Here is a 17,987-nt window from a genome sequence, read left to right as displayed (position 1 = left end):
CTGCAACCCTCAGTTTGTTTTGTGAGATTAAGAGTCACTTATGGTTTGTCTCCCTCCCAATCCCAACTTGTTTCATTTACTCTTCTCCTACCCCATTAACCCCCCATGTTGCATCTCCTCTCCCTCATATCAGTGAGATCATATGATAGTTGTCTTTCTCTGATTGACTTATTTCGCTAAGCATGATACCCTCTAGTTCCATCCACGTTGTCGCAAATGGCAAGATTTCATTTCTTTTGATGGCTGCATAGTATTCCATTGTGTATATATACCACATCTTCTTTATCCGTTCGTCTGTTGATGGACATCAAGGTTCTTTCCATAGTTTGGCTATTGTAGACATTGCTGCTGTAAACATTCGGGTGCACGTGCCCCTTCTGATCACTACGTTTGTATCTTTAGGGTAAATACCCAGCAGTGCAATTGCTGGGTCATAGGGTAGTTCTATTTTCAACATTTTGAGGAACCTCCATGCTGTTTTCCAGAGTGGTTGCACCAGCTTGCATTCCCACCAACAGTGTAGGAGGGTTCTAAACTGGGGAATTTTTGTCTTTAAAAAATGAATCCACATTGGCTCTCCTGGTTCCTGCTGCTTTAGCACAGCCTCCTCTCTTTGCTAAACTAAATATATATTATCGAATTTTACAAAGAATAAGATACAAAATGCCCCAACTTCACTGGAACTCGCCCTACTGCAAACATGGAATTAGCAACTCTCCAAGAAGCTCTGGTTATTTTAAGCAGTAATTAGTATTAGAGACCAAAATCTCAATGCTTGCATGTACGTTATCTTATTTCTCGTGAGCACTAGAGATGGAACAGAGTTAACCCAGGAACTTTGGCTGCTTCGAAGACAAAATAGAGAAAAAAAATATTTGGTTTTTTTTAGAGGTAATGAATTCATGCTGTTGATTTCTGTTTACATTGATCTCTACTAAATATCTTTACCATGCTCTGGCATGGTAAGTCATTAATACAATTATCCACTGTGTTTTTGTTTCAAGCTACCAGGTTTCTCTTTATTATTTTAATGTTGCCCTTCAATCTTTTTTACTATCTTTTTTTTTTTATCAAGCATCATGAAAGAGCCTCCAAACTTTGCAATCCAAACATTCCCTCTCCACAAGCATTCCTCAAGCATCAGCTGCCTGAAAAAGAAAAAGGCCTCTCAAGTGCTCCAGAGAAGCACTTAAAAAAATACAGATGCATAGGCAGGTCCAGCTAATTTGCAGGACTCGATGCAGAATAAAAATGTAGGTGCCCTGATTCAAAAATGATGTGGAATTATAAGACAGCCACAGTTAAACACTATACCAAGCATAGGGCCCTTTTGAGCAAGGGATTCCCTATGACTCACAGGTGGCTTGTTCTTGAAGCCAGCCCTGGGCATAGGACCTCCAGGACCTCAACGTCTACACGTTTAGTAGACACCATCATGGAAGGGAAAATACCTGCAAATATGTTTTTGAATTGTGATCTAAAATTCTCCTTTAACTCTTAATGTCCATGGGCTCTAGTGTCCACCGTCGTTTAACTCAGGCAGCTTTAATGTGGAGCTTCAATTCCTTAAACAACCTTAGATTTAGTCTGAGATGTGGGAGGTATTCATTTTGCCCAGTGGACACTGGATGAAGGCATGGCCCCTGGTGACCTGACCCTGCATTCAGCAGAGGAGACGTGCCACTTCCACCCATAGAAAGCTTCTACCTGCCCACTCACAGGCCATGGTGAGATTATTCCTGCGAAGGATTCTCCTGAGGAGAGAGATCAGGGGAATTGGACCCCCCTTCATCAGTCTTGGGGCAGGCTCTGCAGCTTGCACTTTCTCTAAGTCTGTGGGCTCCCCCTCTGCTGTCCTGTCCCAGCTTCCTCTCCTAGTCACTCCTTGCCTACCGGGAAGCAAAGGGTGAAGAGGCTCCTTCAGGCCTCCTCTGGCTTCCCTCCATCCACCACCCAACCTTCCCCAGTCTCTTCCAGCCTGGTGAGGTCCTTCAGCAGCTACATGTCTTGTCTCAAAACCAAACTCTAAGGTGGAGTGCTCGAGGGATCCCGCTCTCCCACTGTATCATCCTGTCACTCGAGGTCCGCACTGGAGCCTATGGTAATACCTAGACCAAAACCCCAAACCTGGGCTCTCCAGCTCCTTTTAGGGATTTTCATGTGGTCCCTTCCCACAGATCTAACACTTCGGGCTCTGCCTCAGGCCACCAAGCCCTCCTTCAGCAGCCTGATGCCCCCATCTCAAACCTACCCATGGTGGAAGAAAGTGCTTTCCTACCAACCCAAGTCTGGGTTTCTGCTAGATGACAATGGACAAATATACACCTAATCCAAAGTTAAATTAAATTCCCTATTTGATTAGCCAACAGGTCAAATCATTGTGCAAATAAGGTGACCGCAGAGTGGTGCAAGATGCTGTGTGTCTCAGCTTAGGCTCTTTTGGCTTTATAAGCCCTTTTCAGCTACCCCCACAAGTTAACTAACTTTATCCGAGAAGCTTAATTCTTGCTATGACACCACCCTATTATACTTGGAGATTTCCATCAACACACAAGAATTTGCCAGCCTGTGCAGGAATGTGAACACGTATCCTGCTCTCTTGGTTCTGGAGACAAACTTGGAACCATCTGCGACTGTGGGAAAACAGGAAGTTTAGGGCTCCATGTCCCTGAGCAGTATTTCTGCCTCCAGAACCAATGTCCAGGAATGCCCCTTTATCTATGTTTTCTCCATTTTCCATACATATATTTCATATGTATGTGACTATGTATGAATACATATTATTGGTTCTCTTGTTTTCAAGTGTAACACCTCTCTTGCATATCAACAACTAAGAAATGTGTTTACATGTGTGTATGTATATGCATCATATATATACACTGCATCTGATAGATACACCTCTTGAAGATGTACATATACCTTTTAAATATTTTGCACAGCATAGCCTCTATTTCTTTCAATTTGCCCCTTTCCATTTCTCTGTTTGGGTCTATTGTTCAGCTTATAGGATTTCCTTAGTGCCAGTAATCCTTGGATGTCTGTTCATACAAGAGAGTAAGTTCTAAAAACCCAATCGAAAGTTATGAGTGAATGGTAGGACTCACCAACCATGAGTTTCACTGTAGGGTAGTCCTACTGCTCTTTTTAACTGAGAAGACTTCAATTTCAGTGCCTTTAAGTCTTTCCTCTTATCTGGCCAGATTCCCCAGAGGAAGCTCTTCCATATCCTGCCTGGCTGCCAGCATTTGGAGAGCAAAGTAGGAGAAAACGACTGAAAATGAGAGCTCATTTATTCTTCTTGTTTTCAGTTAGGGAAGCCCAAGATGCAGTGGGATCTGGAGGCCCCCCAGGGCACACATGATCTATTTAACTTTTTCAGATAATAAACCTTCAGGGTTTTTTTGCTAGGTTTGGGGAGGAACAACTACCTAGCTGTATAGAGAAAGAAATTTCTAAGACTACTTCTTTTTTTTTTTTAATGTTATGTTAGTCACTCTGCAGTACGTCATTAGTTTTTGCTGTATGTAGTGTTCCATGATTCAGTGTTTGCATATAAGACCCAGTGCTCCCATGCAATCTGTGCCCTCCTTTATACCCATCACCAGGCTCACCTGGCCCCCTACCGCCTTCCCCCCTAAAACCCTTCAGTTTGCTTCTCATGGTCCAGAGTCTCTCATGGCTCATCTCCCCTTCCAGTTTCCGACCCCCCTTCATTTTTCCCTTCCTTCTCCTAATGTCCTTCATGCTATTCCTTATGTTCTGCAAATAAGCGAAACCATATGATAATTGACTCTCTCTGCTTAACCTATTTCACTCAGCATAATCTCTCCACTCCCATCCATGTTGGTGCAAAAGTTGGGTATTCATCCTTTCTGATGGCTGAGTAATATTCCTTTGTGTATATGGACCACATCTTCTGCATCCATGATCAGCTGAAGGGCATCTCATCTCTTTCCACAGTTTGGCTATTGTGGCCATTGCTGCTATGAACATTGGGGTGCATATGGCCCTTCTTTTCACTACATCTGTATCTTTGGGGTAAATACCCATTAATGCAATTGCTGGGTCATAGGGTAGCTCTATTTTTTTTTTTTAAGATTTATTTATTTATTTGACAGAGAGAGAGAGAGAGAGATCACAAGTAGGCAGAGAGGCAGGCAGAGACAGAGGGGTAAGCAGGCTCCCCACTGAGCAGAAAGCTGGATGCAGGCCTCAATCCCAGGGCCCTGAGATCATGACCTGAACTGAAGGCAAAGGCTTAACCCACTGAGCCACCAAGGCACCCTGGATAGCTCTATTTTTAATTTTTGGAGGAACCTCCACACAGTTTTCCAAAGTGACTGTACCAATTTGCATTCCGACCAACAGTTTCTTTGGTTTTTCTTTCTCTGCAGCCTCTCCAACATTTGTTGTTTCTTGCGTTGTCAATTTTTGCCATTCTAAGACTACTTCTTAAACAGGTTTTCAACTAAAGGAGTTCCCCTCCTTTACCACGCTTACAGAAGTAAGGTGCATTGCCAATCCCTGAGCCTTTTAAGGATTTGGGGGTTTAGAACAGGTTGTTTGTCAGTTTCTAGAATAAAGATTTGGTTATCCTGAGTCTGCTAAGTCATCTGTCACTCAGCCATCTGGTTCTCAGCTTCCAAAATTTTGATGTGTTATCTTCTTTCATATTATCCCCATTCTTATGCTTTTATGCCTTGAAGAAAAATCTTACTATTGCTTTACAGGGAGTCAGGTGCATGTGTTTAATCCACCATCTTCACTCACAATAACATTTCAAAGCCGCATGCTTACAAATGTGGCAAAGGATTAGATCAGAAATAAAATGTAGCAGTAACAACCTTTGGGTTATGATGAACCACAAAATGAATATGAATCCACCAAATGATACTGTGCAACTCACAGTTAAAAATGAAACTAGAGAGTAATTATTTAAATATATGAAAGGAAATTACCCTCCTGATATTTCTTGCCCCTTAGGAGAGAATTGTATCTAATTTTGGTTTCCACATTTAAGAGATGTATGGAAAAGCCCTTGAATAGTGAAGCCAAAAAGTGATTTGCAAAACAGATTACCAAACCTATGAGCAAAAGTTATTTAACCTGAAAGCTAAGAGGTAACAATAGTATCAAGTAGATGACTGATTTCCCAAGGGAAATGCTCATTGACTGCTTTCTGTTTCCATCATAGAGTAACAAAAGAAAAGTTGAAGCTGTACCAAGAAAATGGGCAATTAAACATCTGAATGGGCGTTAGGAGAAAATGATGAATTCCTTTGTTTGAAAACATTTATAAATTCTTTCTGTGAAATAGAAGATAGACATGGGCTCAATGAGATCCAAATGCCCCTTCATTCTCCACATAATATAGTTTATCAACACATTAATATTAATGTCTGCGTTATATTGATGAGCCCATTCTCTCAGGAAGGCAAGCCATTGGTCTTATTTGTTGAAATGGCTGCTCTGGGTTTACATTGGCAGTTGTAATATGTGTGTATGGTTTATGTAAGCTCCTATCTGGACTCTTCAATTTTCTGCCTCATTAGAAAGCATAGCCAAAAATGGTTTAATTGACCAAAGTTCCCTGAAAACAGAGGAAAAGCAATAAAGAATACAGGTCTTTATAACTTATTTAGAGGCTCAAAAACATATTATTTTAAATTATAGAACATTAGAGTAAGGTTCAGAAGAAGTAATTATCCTTTTGCTAAATGATTATTTCTGAGTATATCTTAAACCCAGATAATTTATAGCTAGAAGTAATTATCTAAAAGAATTGTTTTACTAAAAATATTAAAAACCACCTAAAGCAAATTACTTATAAATTCAATTCAGACCTTAAAGAGGAAAAAATTTGTACTGTGAATATTTGTGTTTAGACACTGAAGGTAATCAGAGAGATATATCTCAAATTAATAAAAATTATACTGGGGCCGCTGGCTGCCTTAGTCGGTTGAGCATCTGACTGTTGATTTCAGCTCAGGCCCTGATCTCATGGGTGGTGAGATCAAGCCCTTCCTTGGCTCTGCGCTCAGTGCGAAGTCGGCTTGGAGACTCTCTCCCCCACCCTCTGCCTCCGCCCCACCCACACAGCTGCTCTGGTGGGTTCTCTTTCTCTCAAATAAATTTTAAAAAAAGAAAAGTTGTACTGAAATATATATCTCTTTTAAGTGCAAAACAACAAATAATAGAGTTTTGAATTGAATTTCCTATTAGTTTGTAAAACACCCAGTTTACAATGTCATATAATAAAGAGATATCTACATTCAATATAATGATTTGCAAAACTTTAACTATATGCTGATTACAAACTTGTTTTATGTATTTAGTTATTGGAAACAAATGGATGAACATCAACCAAACATATCCCAGGTGGATAAGAAGTTTTGCCTGAAGGCCTGTAATTTAATATCACCCTGGGGATGAGTCATCAAATCCTCCTTGGTCTTCTCCCATCCCTGTCAATCAGTCTGCATCCAGAGACTCACATCTTGTGGATGTGATGATTCCATTCTACTTGCTTTATTATTTGAGAAAAGGAGTATAGACTGATTGCTCCTTGGATAATTATACCTAATAGCCCATGTTTGTTAGTGTTTTTCCCTTAATAATTCTATTTGAAAATAAGTTTGTTTTACTTTCTCAAACAGCATAAGGGCCTACATTTTTTAAACAAGTTTTTTATCGAAAGCCTATTGAGAAATGGGTTTTACTAGGGGTAATTTGCTCTTTACAGAAGACTGTAAAACACACATATCTGCTTAAGTGAAATGTGCCTAGACAGTTCAACCGAATGAGCTCAAGTGAATAAAGAGGCTGGAGAAAATTGGAGTGACTCTTCACAAGGTCTTTACAATTTGGCCTTTGGTTTTTCTAATTGGCAACTATAGTTTCCAGAATGTTGCTGTCATTTGGTCTTACCTACAAAGTAAACACTAATTTAATTCAGTAAGAAAATTTTCTGGAAGATTTGTCTGCACAAAACTCATGCTGAATTCTTTAAAGAATCATTTTTTTCTTACACACTGGATGTATCCTTGAAAAATTGGGTGTAAATTAGTTTCAAAAATGAAATCATTTGAATTTGTTTTTTGAAGAAAATATATGAAAAGAAAAAAAAGGGATGCCTGGGTGGCTCAGTTGGTTAACCGGCTGCCTTTGACTCAGGTCATGATTCCAGTCCCACATCAGGCTCCCTGCTCAGTGGGGAGTCTGCTTCTCTCTCTGCCTGCTATTCCCCTTGCTTGTGCTCTCCTGCCCCCACCCTCTGCCTCTCTGACAAATAAATAAATAAAATCTTAAAAAAAGAAAAAAAAAACAAAAACGCTGCAGTGAATATCTTTTGTCATGCTAAGGATTTGCCCTGCTCTAATTTCTGTTTTAAGTCCAATTATGCCTATATTCTATTTGTTAAATGTGTGATATATAAAATATAAACAAACCAAGCAAGTTTAAATAAAGACTCCAATGATAGATTCATTTATAATGGGCTTTGGATTAATTTGCATTAATGATTTCACTAAAATTAATTACTAGGGTAGTAAAGTATTGAATATGGTTTTGAGAAAAAATTGAACTGGACGATGACCAATGTAGAATTTATAACTGAGAAGTCAATAGTAATAAGTACAATCTTGGAATGATTACTCAAAAGAGCAATTCCAAGAAGGATGTCTTATATTATGGAACAAGTTTTTAGTCATAAAATAAAATTTATCAGCAGATAATCTTTACAACATATGGGACTTGTAAAACATAGAGAATAGCACAAGATGATAATCTCTTTCAGGCTTTCTCTGGGATTCCTGAATAAGAACACTTTATGCAGAAAGTATAAAATGTTCATTACAGGACCCTGCCTACAGATAATGTTTAATCAATGTAATTAATAGTATGTCTTATTTAGGAATTTATTTTAGAGTGAAAATTCTCATTTATATTTTCATACTTCCATTTTCTTTGAACTTCCTCAGTTTCCAGATCCTTTCAATTTCATGAGTTACTGATGCACTGATGTTCTGTAATATACTCACTTTTATCCAAAAGCATTACTGATTTATTAATAAGTCTCTAAATAAAGTATTAATAGTTGCATGACACCAAGACCACCTATAATGATACTTTCATGGCCAAATGACTGAGCTCACCTTATAGAAGCCCCTTTAATCAGTGCTTGCTTCCCTTCCTAAGTTCTTTCTTTAGGACCCAGATAAACAGTGTTGGGCTCCAGGCAGTTTGGTGAATGAACAAAAGGACAAATGTCAATGATATGTTCCTTAGGAAGGCAACATTGCTTTGGGAGGAAGTATTCAATTCATAAAGGTCACATCACTCAACACCTGCAAAAGATTTTGCTATTTTTATTGACATTTCTAAATGTTCTCAGTAATTTGTCAACTTCTCCTAACTTGTGTGTTCTTTGTTTCAGTGTTTTCTTCAGGTTCACAGAAATGTGTAGATACTTTATTGTTTTCACTCTGTCTACAATTAGAATTCAGTGAGAGCATGCTCTTTGGCACCAATGCTGAATTTTTTTCTTTGACCAAATTAGACATACTCCCTACTAAAATCATGACTGAATAATGGAACTAACTGGGAATCAAACCAGGAAAAAAAAAGAATAATATTGAGGGTCTATAATAAAACTTTTTTAAAAAAGCAAAATTTGGGGCACCTGGGTGGCTCAGTCAGTTAAGTGGTTGCCTTTGGCTCAGGTCCTGATCCCAGGGTCCTGAAATTGAATCCCACATTGGGCTCCCTGCTTCTTCCTTGATGGAGAAGCTAATTCTCCCTCTCCTTCTGCTGCTCCCCCTGCTTGTGCTCTCTCTCTTTCTCTTCTCTCTCTCTGTAAAATAAGTAAATAAAATCTTAAATAGTAATAATAATAAATAAAAGCAAAATTTAGTTGTTGAAAAAGTACAGTATTTTCCCAGTATAGAAATTAAACAGTGAAATTAATGAATATGGAATCAATGACCATTTTTTTCAATAAAAATAATCTATTAGTAATGCAGTTTTATTCAAGGATATAAAGTGTCACATACTATATGAGTTACATATTGTTACATAAAACATGTTATGTTACATAAGAAAACATATGTAACTTATGTTACATATTGTTACATAAGAAAACACCTCAAAACTTTGTAGCTTAAAACAATAAACATTTATTAACTCACATTTCCTGTGGGTCAGGGACTTGAAGGATTGCTTAATTTTGTGTTTCTGGTTCAGAGTGTACAACGAAGTTCCAGTTAGGATGTCATCTGAAGGGGCTGCAGTCATCTGAAGGCTTGACTGGGGCCAGAAGATCCACTTCAAGCTCACACACGTGAATGTTGACAGTGACCTCAGTTCATCCCCATGTGGGCCTCTCTGTGGGACTTTTTAAATGTCCTCACTCTACAGCAGCTGGCTTTCTCCAGAATGAGCATCCAAGAGAGAGAGCAGCCAGGATGGCACAGCGCCTTTTATGACTTAGCTTCCTTATTTACACACTGTCAATTCTGCTTTTTTTTTGATTCATTTGAAATGAAAAGTAACTCCAGCCCACACTCAAGAATAGAACTAGGCTTCACCCAATTCCATTTGGAAGAGAATGTCAAAGACTTTGTAAACATATTTTTTCTCTTACTTCCTTCATTTTATTTTTTCTTTTTTCAATGTTCCAAGAATCATTGAAACATATTTTAAATGACCACACACATTTACAACATTGCTGGAAAGTGGCTTAAATTTATTATTAAAACCATCTTTTAATAGAAACCTAAAATTCTCTCCATAAATCATTACCAAGAGTTAATTAGATTCCAGGCTAGTGTTCTGTCCAGTAGACTTGCTATATCTCTGAAGCACTGAAAATACTCAGACCCTCTGATCAGCACAGGTGGTCAGCATTTATATTCAGACAACTTTATACACTGCATTTTGTTTGACCAATCAGTAAGAAAACTCTCTTGGGAGTCAGGGCAGTTAGTAAATTAAATATGCTTCAACTGAAAACCAAGTAGTGTTTTCTTGTTGAATTTCATGTAAAAAATTTTGAAAAATGTTGAAGTAAAAATAATTCTATTACATGATGTATTATTTTTTTCTTTCATAAATAAAGAGAGGATGGCCGTGTTCCTATCGCAGCTCAAGCTGCCAGCGGCAATGCTGGCTGCTCAGGCTCATGGAAGGCCTGGTCCACCAGGAAAGGATGGATTACCTGGGCCGCCAGGAGACCCTGGGCCCCAAGGTAAGTCTTCAGGTATAATATTTGTATAATATTTGAACATGCTAATCACAGTTAAAGCAAATATACAGGCATATACATATGTATGTGTATATATATACACACACATATATATGACTTAATATAGAATATCTTGTTCATATTTGAAACATTCTGGAAGTTTATTTTTAACTATTACATCTTCAAGCTTAAAACTAGCTAATAATTACATGGCAATCTAAATGGATTTTAATAATACTTGTTTTAAAAATAATTGCAACAATAATGACTTATATGTCATCATTTTGTGGGAATCAGAGTTGCATATGCCTCCCTGTTGATGTAAGTTCGACAACAAAAAGAATCATTTTAGTATCCATCTTAGTATCCTGAAGAAGCTGAGGAAAGAATTTTAAGAGATGCCACTACAGTAGTGATTTACATCCAAGTAAAATTTTGAGAAATTTTAGAATCCTTCCCCATATGGTTTCTAAAAGTTTTAAAGCAAAACCTTACTTAAATTGGCAAAAAATTATTGTTCCACTGATGACAGCTTGACAGAAGACATGAATTTGAGCATAGCCTGACTAAATTAAGCCAGAAAGCCATTTTCTAGAAATCTGGTTAGCAATCAGCAGAGAAACCAATTAGACCCTGGTTTAGAGGATTCACAACTCTGACAAAGAAATACTAAATCCAGTAAGTATGTGGCATGAAAAATAAAACCAGGAAAATTCCTTTTCATGTATTATCACTGAGGAGTTCAAGGGTCCTCCTTGAAATAATCAAAAGGTTGTATAAAGGAGAAAACAGAGTGAACATCAAAATTACATGAGAATACAATCAAAAATACCATCTATGCAGAGGATTCTTTTTTTTTTTTTTTTTTTTTTTTTTTTTTTTTTTTTTTTTTTTTTTACTAGTTCCCTGTCTTCCTACTGCTTCTCTGTAACATGAGCCTGATTTTCCATAGGAAGTACCCAAGTGACTGACTGGCCCTTCCTCATCTGAAAGAACAACCATCTCCAGTCACAGGGTCTGTTAGAGTCTTACCCTTCAGTCACAGCTGACAAGGCTATCAGTTTGGTTAGTATGATGTAGAACAACAGAAACATCATTCTAGTTCATCCAAACTACCCTTCCCTGAGATCATAGAGGTGTTTGGCTGATAGTTGGAGGAAAATGTGTAGAAACAGATATAACCTCTGTGTGTACACTGTTGTGTAGAAGGTAGTTAATTATTATCTTTCGAGAGTTGGGTCTGTTCTGAAGTTTGGAGTCTATGAATCTAGAACAAAGAGCTTGAAGGCTCATCTAAAGATGGATGATGCCTCAAACCACGTGAAGGTTAAGAACTGTTAACACCCATAGCAGAAAAAATATGGACTGATGCTTCAAATAGCTGTTTGAAGAAGACAAGAACAGTGGGGAAATCAGGATTATCAAGGAAAACAGTTCTGGAACTGGAGTCACCTATCCACACAAACTCCAGTCTCCAGTCTCCCTCCCATGTAGAGAAGGCCCATCTGGAAAGCTCTCAGTCAGAGGCAATGCCAAGACAGCCATGTTAGTGAAGCTTCTGGAAAACGACTATTCACCACTCAATTTATCTTCCATTTTGTGAAAGATTTCTGTGGGTTTTATCTATTTGCTTAAGAAAGCTTCCAGACTACTTCTACTCCTGACAAGACTTTTTGACTCAATTCTTGAGCTGGAAAAACTTCCCTGTGTGATTTCCAACTTTTTAAAAACCGATGTTTGGTAAAATTGACAAAGTTTGTGCTTGCTCCAGCAGCACATATGCTAAAATTGACAAAATTTTGTCCCACCGTGGAGTTTCTAAAAACATATTTTTTACTCTAACTCAGCTGTCTCTTCAACTTTCCTATGATAGCTCCTTTCTAGTATTTGTTAAATTTGCCAGAAAGGCTATGGAAACATAAACATCTATATAAAATGGGGTCCATTTTTAAGGAATATTTGCCTGTAGTCACGCTATACTGATAAAACCACCAAGAAATTTTGCTGGACAAAAGAAGACACGAGGCTGCTATTTGATTTTTGGTGCCTCTCCAAGAGTTCACAAATCACTGAAGGGTTTGTCTGTGGTAGAGAAATAGGTAGGAAGTGTTCAGAAGTTGGAATTACGCATATAGGCTCCACGTTTTGCTCTGCCTGACTTAAAAGTTTTCTCCAAAAGAAAGAAACAAAACGCATATAAAAACTGTTACCTTAGTGTCCATTGTAGACGTCAGACGCTGTTGGCTGAATTAGTCTTCTTCGTGACACGACATGATTGAATTTGAGAAAAGATTGAAGTGAGAAAAGCAGTACAGAAAGGGAAAGAAAGTGTGGGCACCAAGGCTGGCACAGCACATCCTGCCCACTCTCAGGTTCTGTTGGATGCTCTTCTGAAATTCCCAAGAGACTTTTTTCCCCAGTGTTTATTAGGAAGTAAATCCACTTTCATTTAAAAAGTGGTTTATATTGAAATGCATACTATAGAAGGAGTCCTTTATTATCTTATGAGGAGCAGGACAGAAATTTAAAGGAGTCTTATAAGTTTCCTGTGCAATCCTGAAAGCAGGAGACGTGCAGAGAGTGATGAGAACGTTGATGTGAGACTAGTATCAGCACTCAATCCTACTTGAGAAAGGGAGGTCTGGCTCCTTCCAAGATTCTGACAATCTGAAAACTTGGATCCTCTTTCAGTGGCCTGGTCTTCTGGCGGTGAAAAGAGAAACCACTGTAATTCTGAGTTGAGACATTTTATTTACATTTTCCCTGAAGTCCCAAAAGGGGTGATCGTTGACATCTTTTTCAAATTCCAAAGCATTTCTAGACAACTTTATATTTTAGCCATCCCGTGGGTTTCTGATTATTGCCTTCCCTCTGTGCAGTGAGAGAACTTTCCTCAGTGTTCTTTCCCACCTCAGATCTGCAGCGTAGGTTCCGATGGCTTGTGCAGCGGGGGTGAGCAGGAAGGTGCCACGCTAGGATCAAAGAAGCCCAGTGTCATGATGCAGCTGGGTTTCCATATATACATGAGCGAGGCGGATCTTCCCAACAGACCTGATCCTCTTGGGCAAGTTTTATGAGAAAGAACTTTATTTAAACTTTTTCCAAACACAACTGATTCTCCACCTCTGAAACTTCTGAAGAGCAGAGGCTACCCTTGAAAGCCCTGTTTCAGAAAGAACCCCGCCCACAGAGTAGATAGTAGAGTTAGTTGCGTAAAACAGATCCAGTCATTCCATGTGTCCTACATCTGTTTTGAAAGGACATTACTGGGAATGGTTGTTCTTACTTTTGAACTTTTAAAGTTTTGCCGTTATTGGTTTATAACAAAGAAAGCCTTCTGTTCTCTGTAAGCCAGTGCCCCATAGGGTCGTTCATGTGACTGATAGGGATCTGACCTGTCATGCTGTCTCACAGTACGGGCCTTAGGAAAGGGAGGCACTTAAGACACAATGACTGAGGCGTGCCGCAGCCCGTCAGTGAGCTGTGACCGAGGAGGCTGAACGACTTGTCAGGTGTGTCACAGGCCCCCACAGGAAGAACTGTCCCTTCCCAAATGCTAGGAACACTCCTTTTGTGGCCATTTTGTCGAGTATACAGATAGATGAACCGATTTGCAGTTTAAAAATAAATCCCTGTGGTCAAAACAGAAATCTGTCTACACAAAGTACATCAAGTCTGCCATCTAAAACACTCCAACAAGCACCAAGTTTCTTTAATGACTAGGACATAACTAGTCATATGCTGTAGATTAGGACATCGCTGTGGTTTTCTTTCCCCACCTAAGCTATGGTGGTATCAGACTGTCACTGTGCGTACTTACAGGCCAGGGAGACAGGTATCCATTGACGTGTAGACCTGCCTTTTATTTTTTTCCAAATTTCAAGAGAGGCCTCCCCTAAAGGGGTGAAAAACTTAATTCTAGTAAATGGGAAAGCCTTATTGACTTTATTAGCATTCGTATCTGAAGTTTTGTTGTGAAGCAATTATAAAATAAGACCCTATGGCTCTATGGCAGCCTTCATAAGGAATTAGCTTGAGACTTATTAGGAAAATTGAGAGTAAAGGCTTTCATGTGCTTGTACAATTCAACAGCAATAGTGGGTAGTTATTAACCTAATGAACTGAAATTTGTACAAATAAGTCATTACATTTGACAGGAGAATTGTAAATGTTATTCCTATTCTACAAATACGAGAATTACTGTTTCTTGTTTTGTGATACCGTATGCACTGAAATCCATGTGGAATAATAAATTTTTGCATTATATTAAAATCTGAGAACTCAGTGTGAGTTTGTTAGTTTTAGCAGATACTGCCTCCATTTGGAATTGTGTTACGGTCTTATCAATCCACTTGGTAATTGAAAGTTCATACACCTTTTGCTTTTTTCCTTTCTTCCTCATTTTTTAGCCTATGATCTCAAGTACTTAACTGAGATAGCTTGAGGGTCAACTTTATAATTTTTCATAATTGTTGGGCCTAGGTTGAACTATCAAATAGATCTTATGTAACAAATGTTGTTTTACTGCAGAAATGTTTAAATAATGGAATTGGAAGGGTGCTTTCAAATGACCCTAAATATAAACATTTTTCCTTGTTGTTCACACAAGTTAAATGAAAGTCACTTACATAAAAGAAATTCCAGTAATATTTTGAATTGAATATATATCAACTTCTGATTATCATACCAATATTCAAACCACTATTGTCTCTAAAATCTAGGATTATATTGGATATCTGTAACAGTTTTATAAATGTGTGAAAATTTCTCCCTGGATATGCTTCCAATATGCACCTCAAAATATTTCTTGAATGTGTATGCTTTTTTCCCCACTGTTTTCTTTCACATTTGTGATCAGGTCACACCTCCAAAGTAAAAAAAGTGATCTCATTGCTGATACTCTTTCCATTATATATACTGTATGGTCAAGTAAAAATGAAGATGGCAACCCCAAAACTGATGTCTAATTCTCAACAATAATGGGAAAATATTTATCTTACATTCTGCTCATAGAAAACATTAAAATTTCTCCTCTTTTCATGTTCTGCTGTAATAACACACCTTTACAGAAAGGCACAACTAAGTTAGGACCTACTTCTCCTACTGAGATACTCTCCTAATTATCTCTGTTGTGTGTTTGCATGTTTCTGCATGACTTTGTTCATTTCGGATGAGGTATAATCTTTAAGCTGCTGTTTAAGTATGAAAAGTTGGAAATTAAATTCTATTTGACATCATCATGAAACTCTTAGAGCCACAAAACCTTTTTATCAAACATAGTCGTAGGTGGATACCAATATATAAAACACAGATAAAAAGTGTTTTATACTTTGTATTTTGTTATTTGCAATTGTATCTCTTTTTTATGAATATCATTGACACACAATGTTACATTAGTTTCAGATGTACAACATAGTGATTAACAAGTCTATGCATTATTCTGCACTCACCACAAGTGCAGCTACCATCTGTCACCATACAACACTATTATAATATCACTAACTATATTCACTATGCTGCATCTCTTATTCCCTTATAAGGATGAACGAATGACTTACTCATTCCATAGGGGGAAGCCTGTATCTTCTACTCGCCTTGACCCATTTTCCCCATTCCACCACTCCCCTCCTCTCTAGGAACCATCAGTTGGTTCTCTGAATTTATAGGTCTGATTCTGTTTTTCTTTGTTTATTTATTCACTTGTTTTGTTCTTTAGATTCTACATGTAAGTGAAATCATATGGTATTTGTCTTTTTGCTTTTTAAAAGCAGAGAAAAGGGCTCCCAGAAGCAGAAATTACTCTGCCCTAGTCTAACTGAGGTGACAACAAATATATTCAAGGATAAGAATGATTTTTTCTTAAAATGTATACAGATCTTAGACCTAATTCATTTTGGCTAGAGGATCTTAAATTGATGAAGTGAGCTTAAACGAATCTCTCAGCCTCCTTGCTCTCTACCGTTGTTGAAGCACCTAGTCTTTTGGAGTTACAAACTGCCATGTTAAAACATGGGGTTGTTGGTTTAACTTTCGGAAGGGATGTTATGTTCTTACAGTCAGTAATTTAAACAAAGACCTGATTTATCCTCTCCTGACTTCTGAGATGGATGGCTTTCCATATACTCACACACTTGCTGTCATTTATTAAAATCATGAATTTTTGTTCCTTTCATTCCCTTTAATTCTTGGACTAAGGTCCAGATCCTTGTTGTCGTATCATCTTATCCTCATACTAAGCAGAATTCTTGTCACTATGCTTCTTATATTTAGCCTGTATCTAGCCTCCAGTCAGAATTCCAATTGAAGAGTGTTTGTGTACTCTGTCATAGCTATTTGACAGATGACATGAATGATCAATTTGAGTTATTCAGGGTCAAAAAAATCTCACTATCAGTAGTTTGACCAGTTGGAACTTTTATGGTAGCTGCATATTTCTAGGATCCTCATTGTGTATCACACCTAATCTGTTTGTTATGTAAGCCTAATGTGACTATAATGCAAAAGAGATAGCCAATATACTGTTTAGGTTAAGTGAAGGCATAACATAAATCACACGGATTAAGAACATGATTCTTGCACATGCTCTGTTGCTACAGAACTCTCTTACTTCTTGTGTCTCTCTCTTTATGTATCCCTCAGGCTACCGAGGACAGAAGGGAGAAAGAGGGGAGCCTGGCATTGGGCTCCCAGGGAGTCCAGGTCTTCCTGGGACTTCAGGTAATAGTGATATTATCTTCACAACACAAGCAAGCTTCTAAAAACAGGAACCGCACCTTCTCGCCTGTGGCCCTTATGTGTTGCTACAGGTGAAGTTGAATGACCCATGTTGGTTGGAGTGAGGGAGGATGAGCCATATGTGATCTGCATTCTGATGGGGGTCTTTTATTTCATTAGCTCCGGGTTTGCCAGGCTCACCAGGTGCCCCAGGTCCCCAGGGCCCCCCAGGACCTAGTGGAAGATGTAATCCAGAAGATTGCCTCTATCCTGTGTCTCATGCCCGTCAGCGGACAGGTGGGAAATAAACACACCTGAGGAAGACTTGACATTGAGCTATCTTAATACTCTCAACCCCTCATGATATGTGGGTGGCTTTTTTTTTTTTTTTTTTGGTTTTTGTTTTTGGTAGACCAGACATTAAAAGCAACAATTGGAATCCTATTCCTATAGTAATTGGGATATTAGCATTTTCAGCTTTTCCCAAATTCATTCCATTTGTTTTTCTTCACCATTACTACGATTTTTATTCAGGATCTTATATGAACTAAGCAAGCAAATCTTGTCATTCGTTCTTCTTCAAGATGAAATGACATCTTGTGATTGAGTAGGCTGACGGTGATGTATTTTCTAGACTTATCAACTTGTATTTGGCCTTTGATTTCTGAATTTTAGAGTTTCAAACTTAAAGTTTTCTTGGAGTTTAAATTTACCATCATTGCTAAAACTTTCAACTTTTTTGACATAGTGCATTGCTCTTGCTCAATGTTTTTTGACTACTTTTATAGCTGAAGAATTCTTATACCATCCTATGTCAATCCTGCTTATGCAGAGAGATAGATAGGCAATAAGAGCTTCACTTCGTAACTCATTTTGGAAAAAAAAACAAACAAAAAAAAACAAAAACCCAGGAGCCTATTTTATCAGGGAGCCCAAAACCCACCATAGCCAACGACTGAAATGATTTTGTTTATTCTGTATAATGAGCTCAGTTCAAAGCAATCACCACTGGCATGAATATGTGCTGCATGAA

The 17,987-nt window shown here is 38.1% G+C and overlaps 1 protein-coding gene across 5 annotated transcripts in view; it reads left to right on the top strand.

Moving 5' to 3' along the window:
• The window catches only part of COL19A1 (collagen type XIX alpha 1 chain), a 312,492-nt gene extending 295,013 nt beyond the window's left edge, over positions 1–17,479 (top strand). For all 5 annotated transcript variants that reach the window (XM_032864437.1, XM_032864441.1, XM_032864440.1 and 2 more), the window contains 3 exons: positions 10,115–10,243; positions 16,880–16,957; positions 17,135–17,479. In XM_032864437.1, the coding sequence (XP_032720328.1) occupies positions 10,115–10,243; positions 16,880–16,957; positions 17,135–17,262 (335 nt within the window). In that variant the 3' untranslated portion in view covers positions 17,263–17,479. The remainder of the gene's footprint in view (positions 1–10,114; positions 10,244–16,879; positions 16,958–17,134) is intronic.
• Positions 17,480–17,987: the final 508 nt, after the last annotated feature.

The sequence above is a fragment of the Lontra canadensis genome, unplaced genomic scaffold (genome assembly GCF_010015895.1).
Source record: "Lontra canadensis isolate GAN:19392208 unplaced genomic scaffold, GSC_riverotter_1.0 scaffold27, whole genome shotgun sequence".
NCBI classification, from domain to species: Eukaryota; Metazoa; Chordata; class Mammalia; order Carnivora; family Mustelidae; genus Lontra; species Lontra canadensis.
The sequence above is the reverse complement of the archived record's forward strand: the minus strand, read 5'-3'. Positions and strand labels throughout refer to the sequence as shown.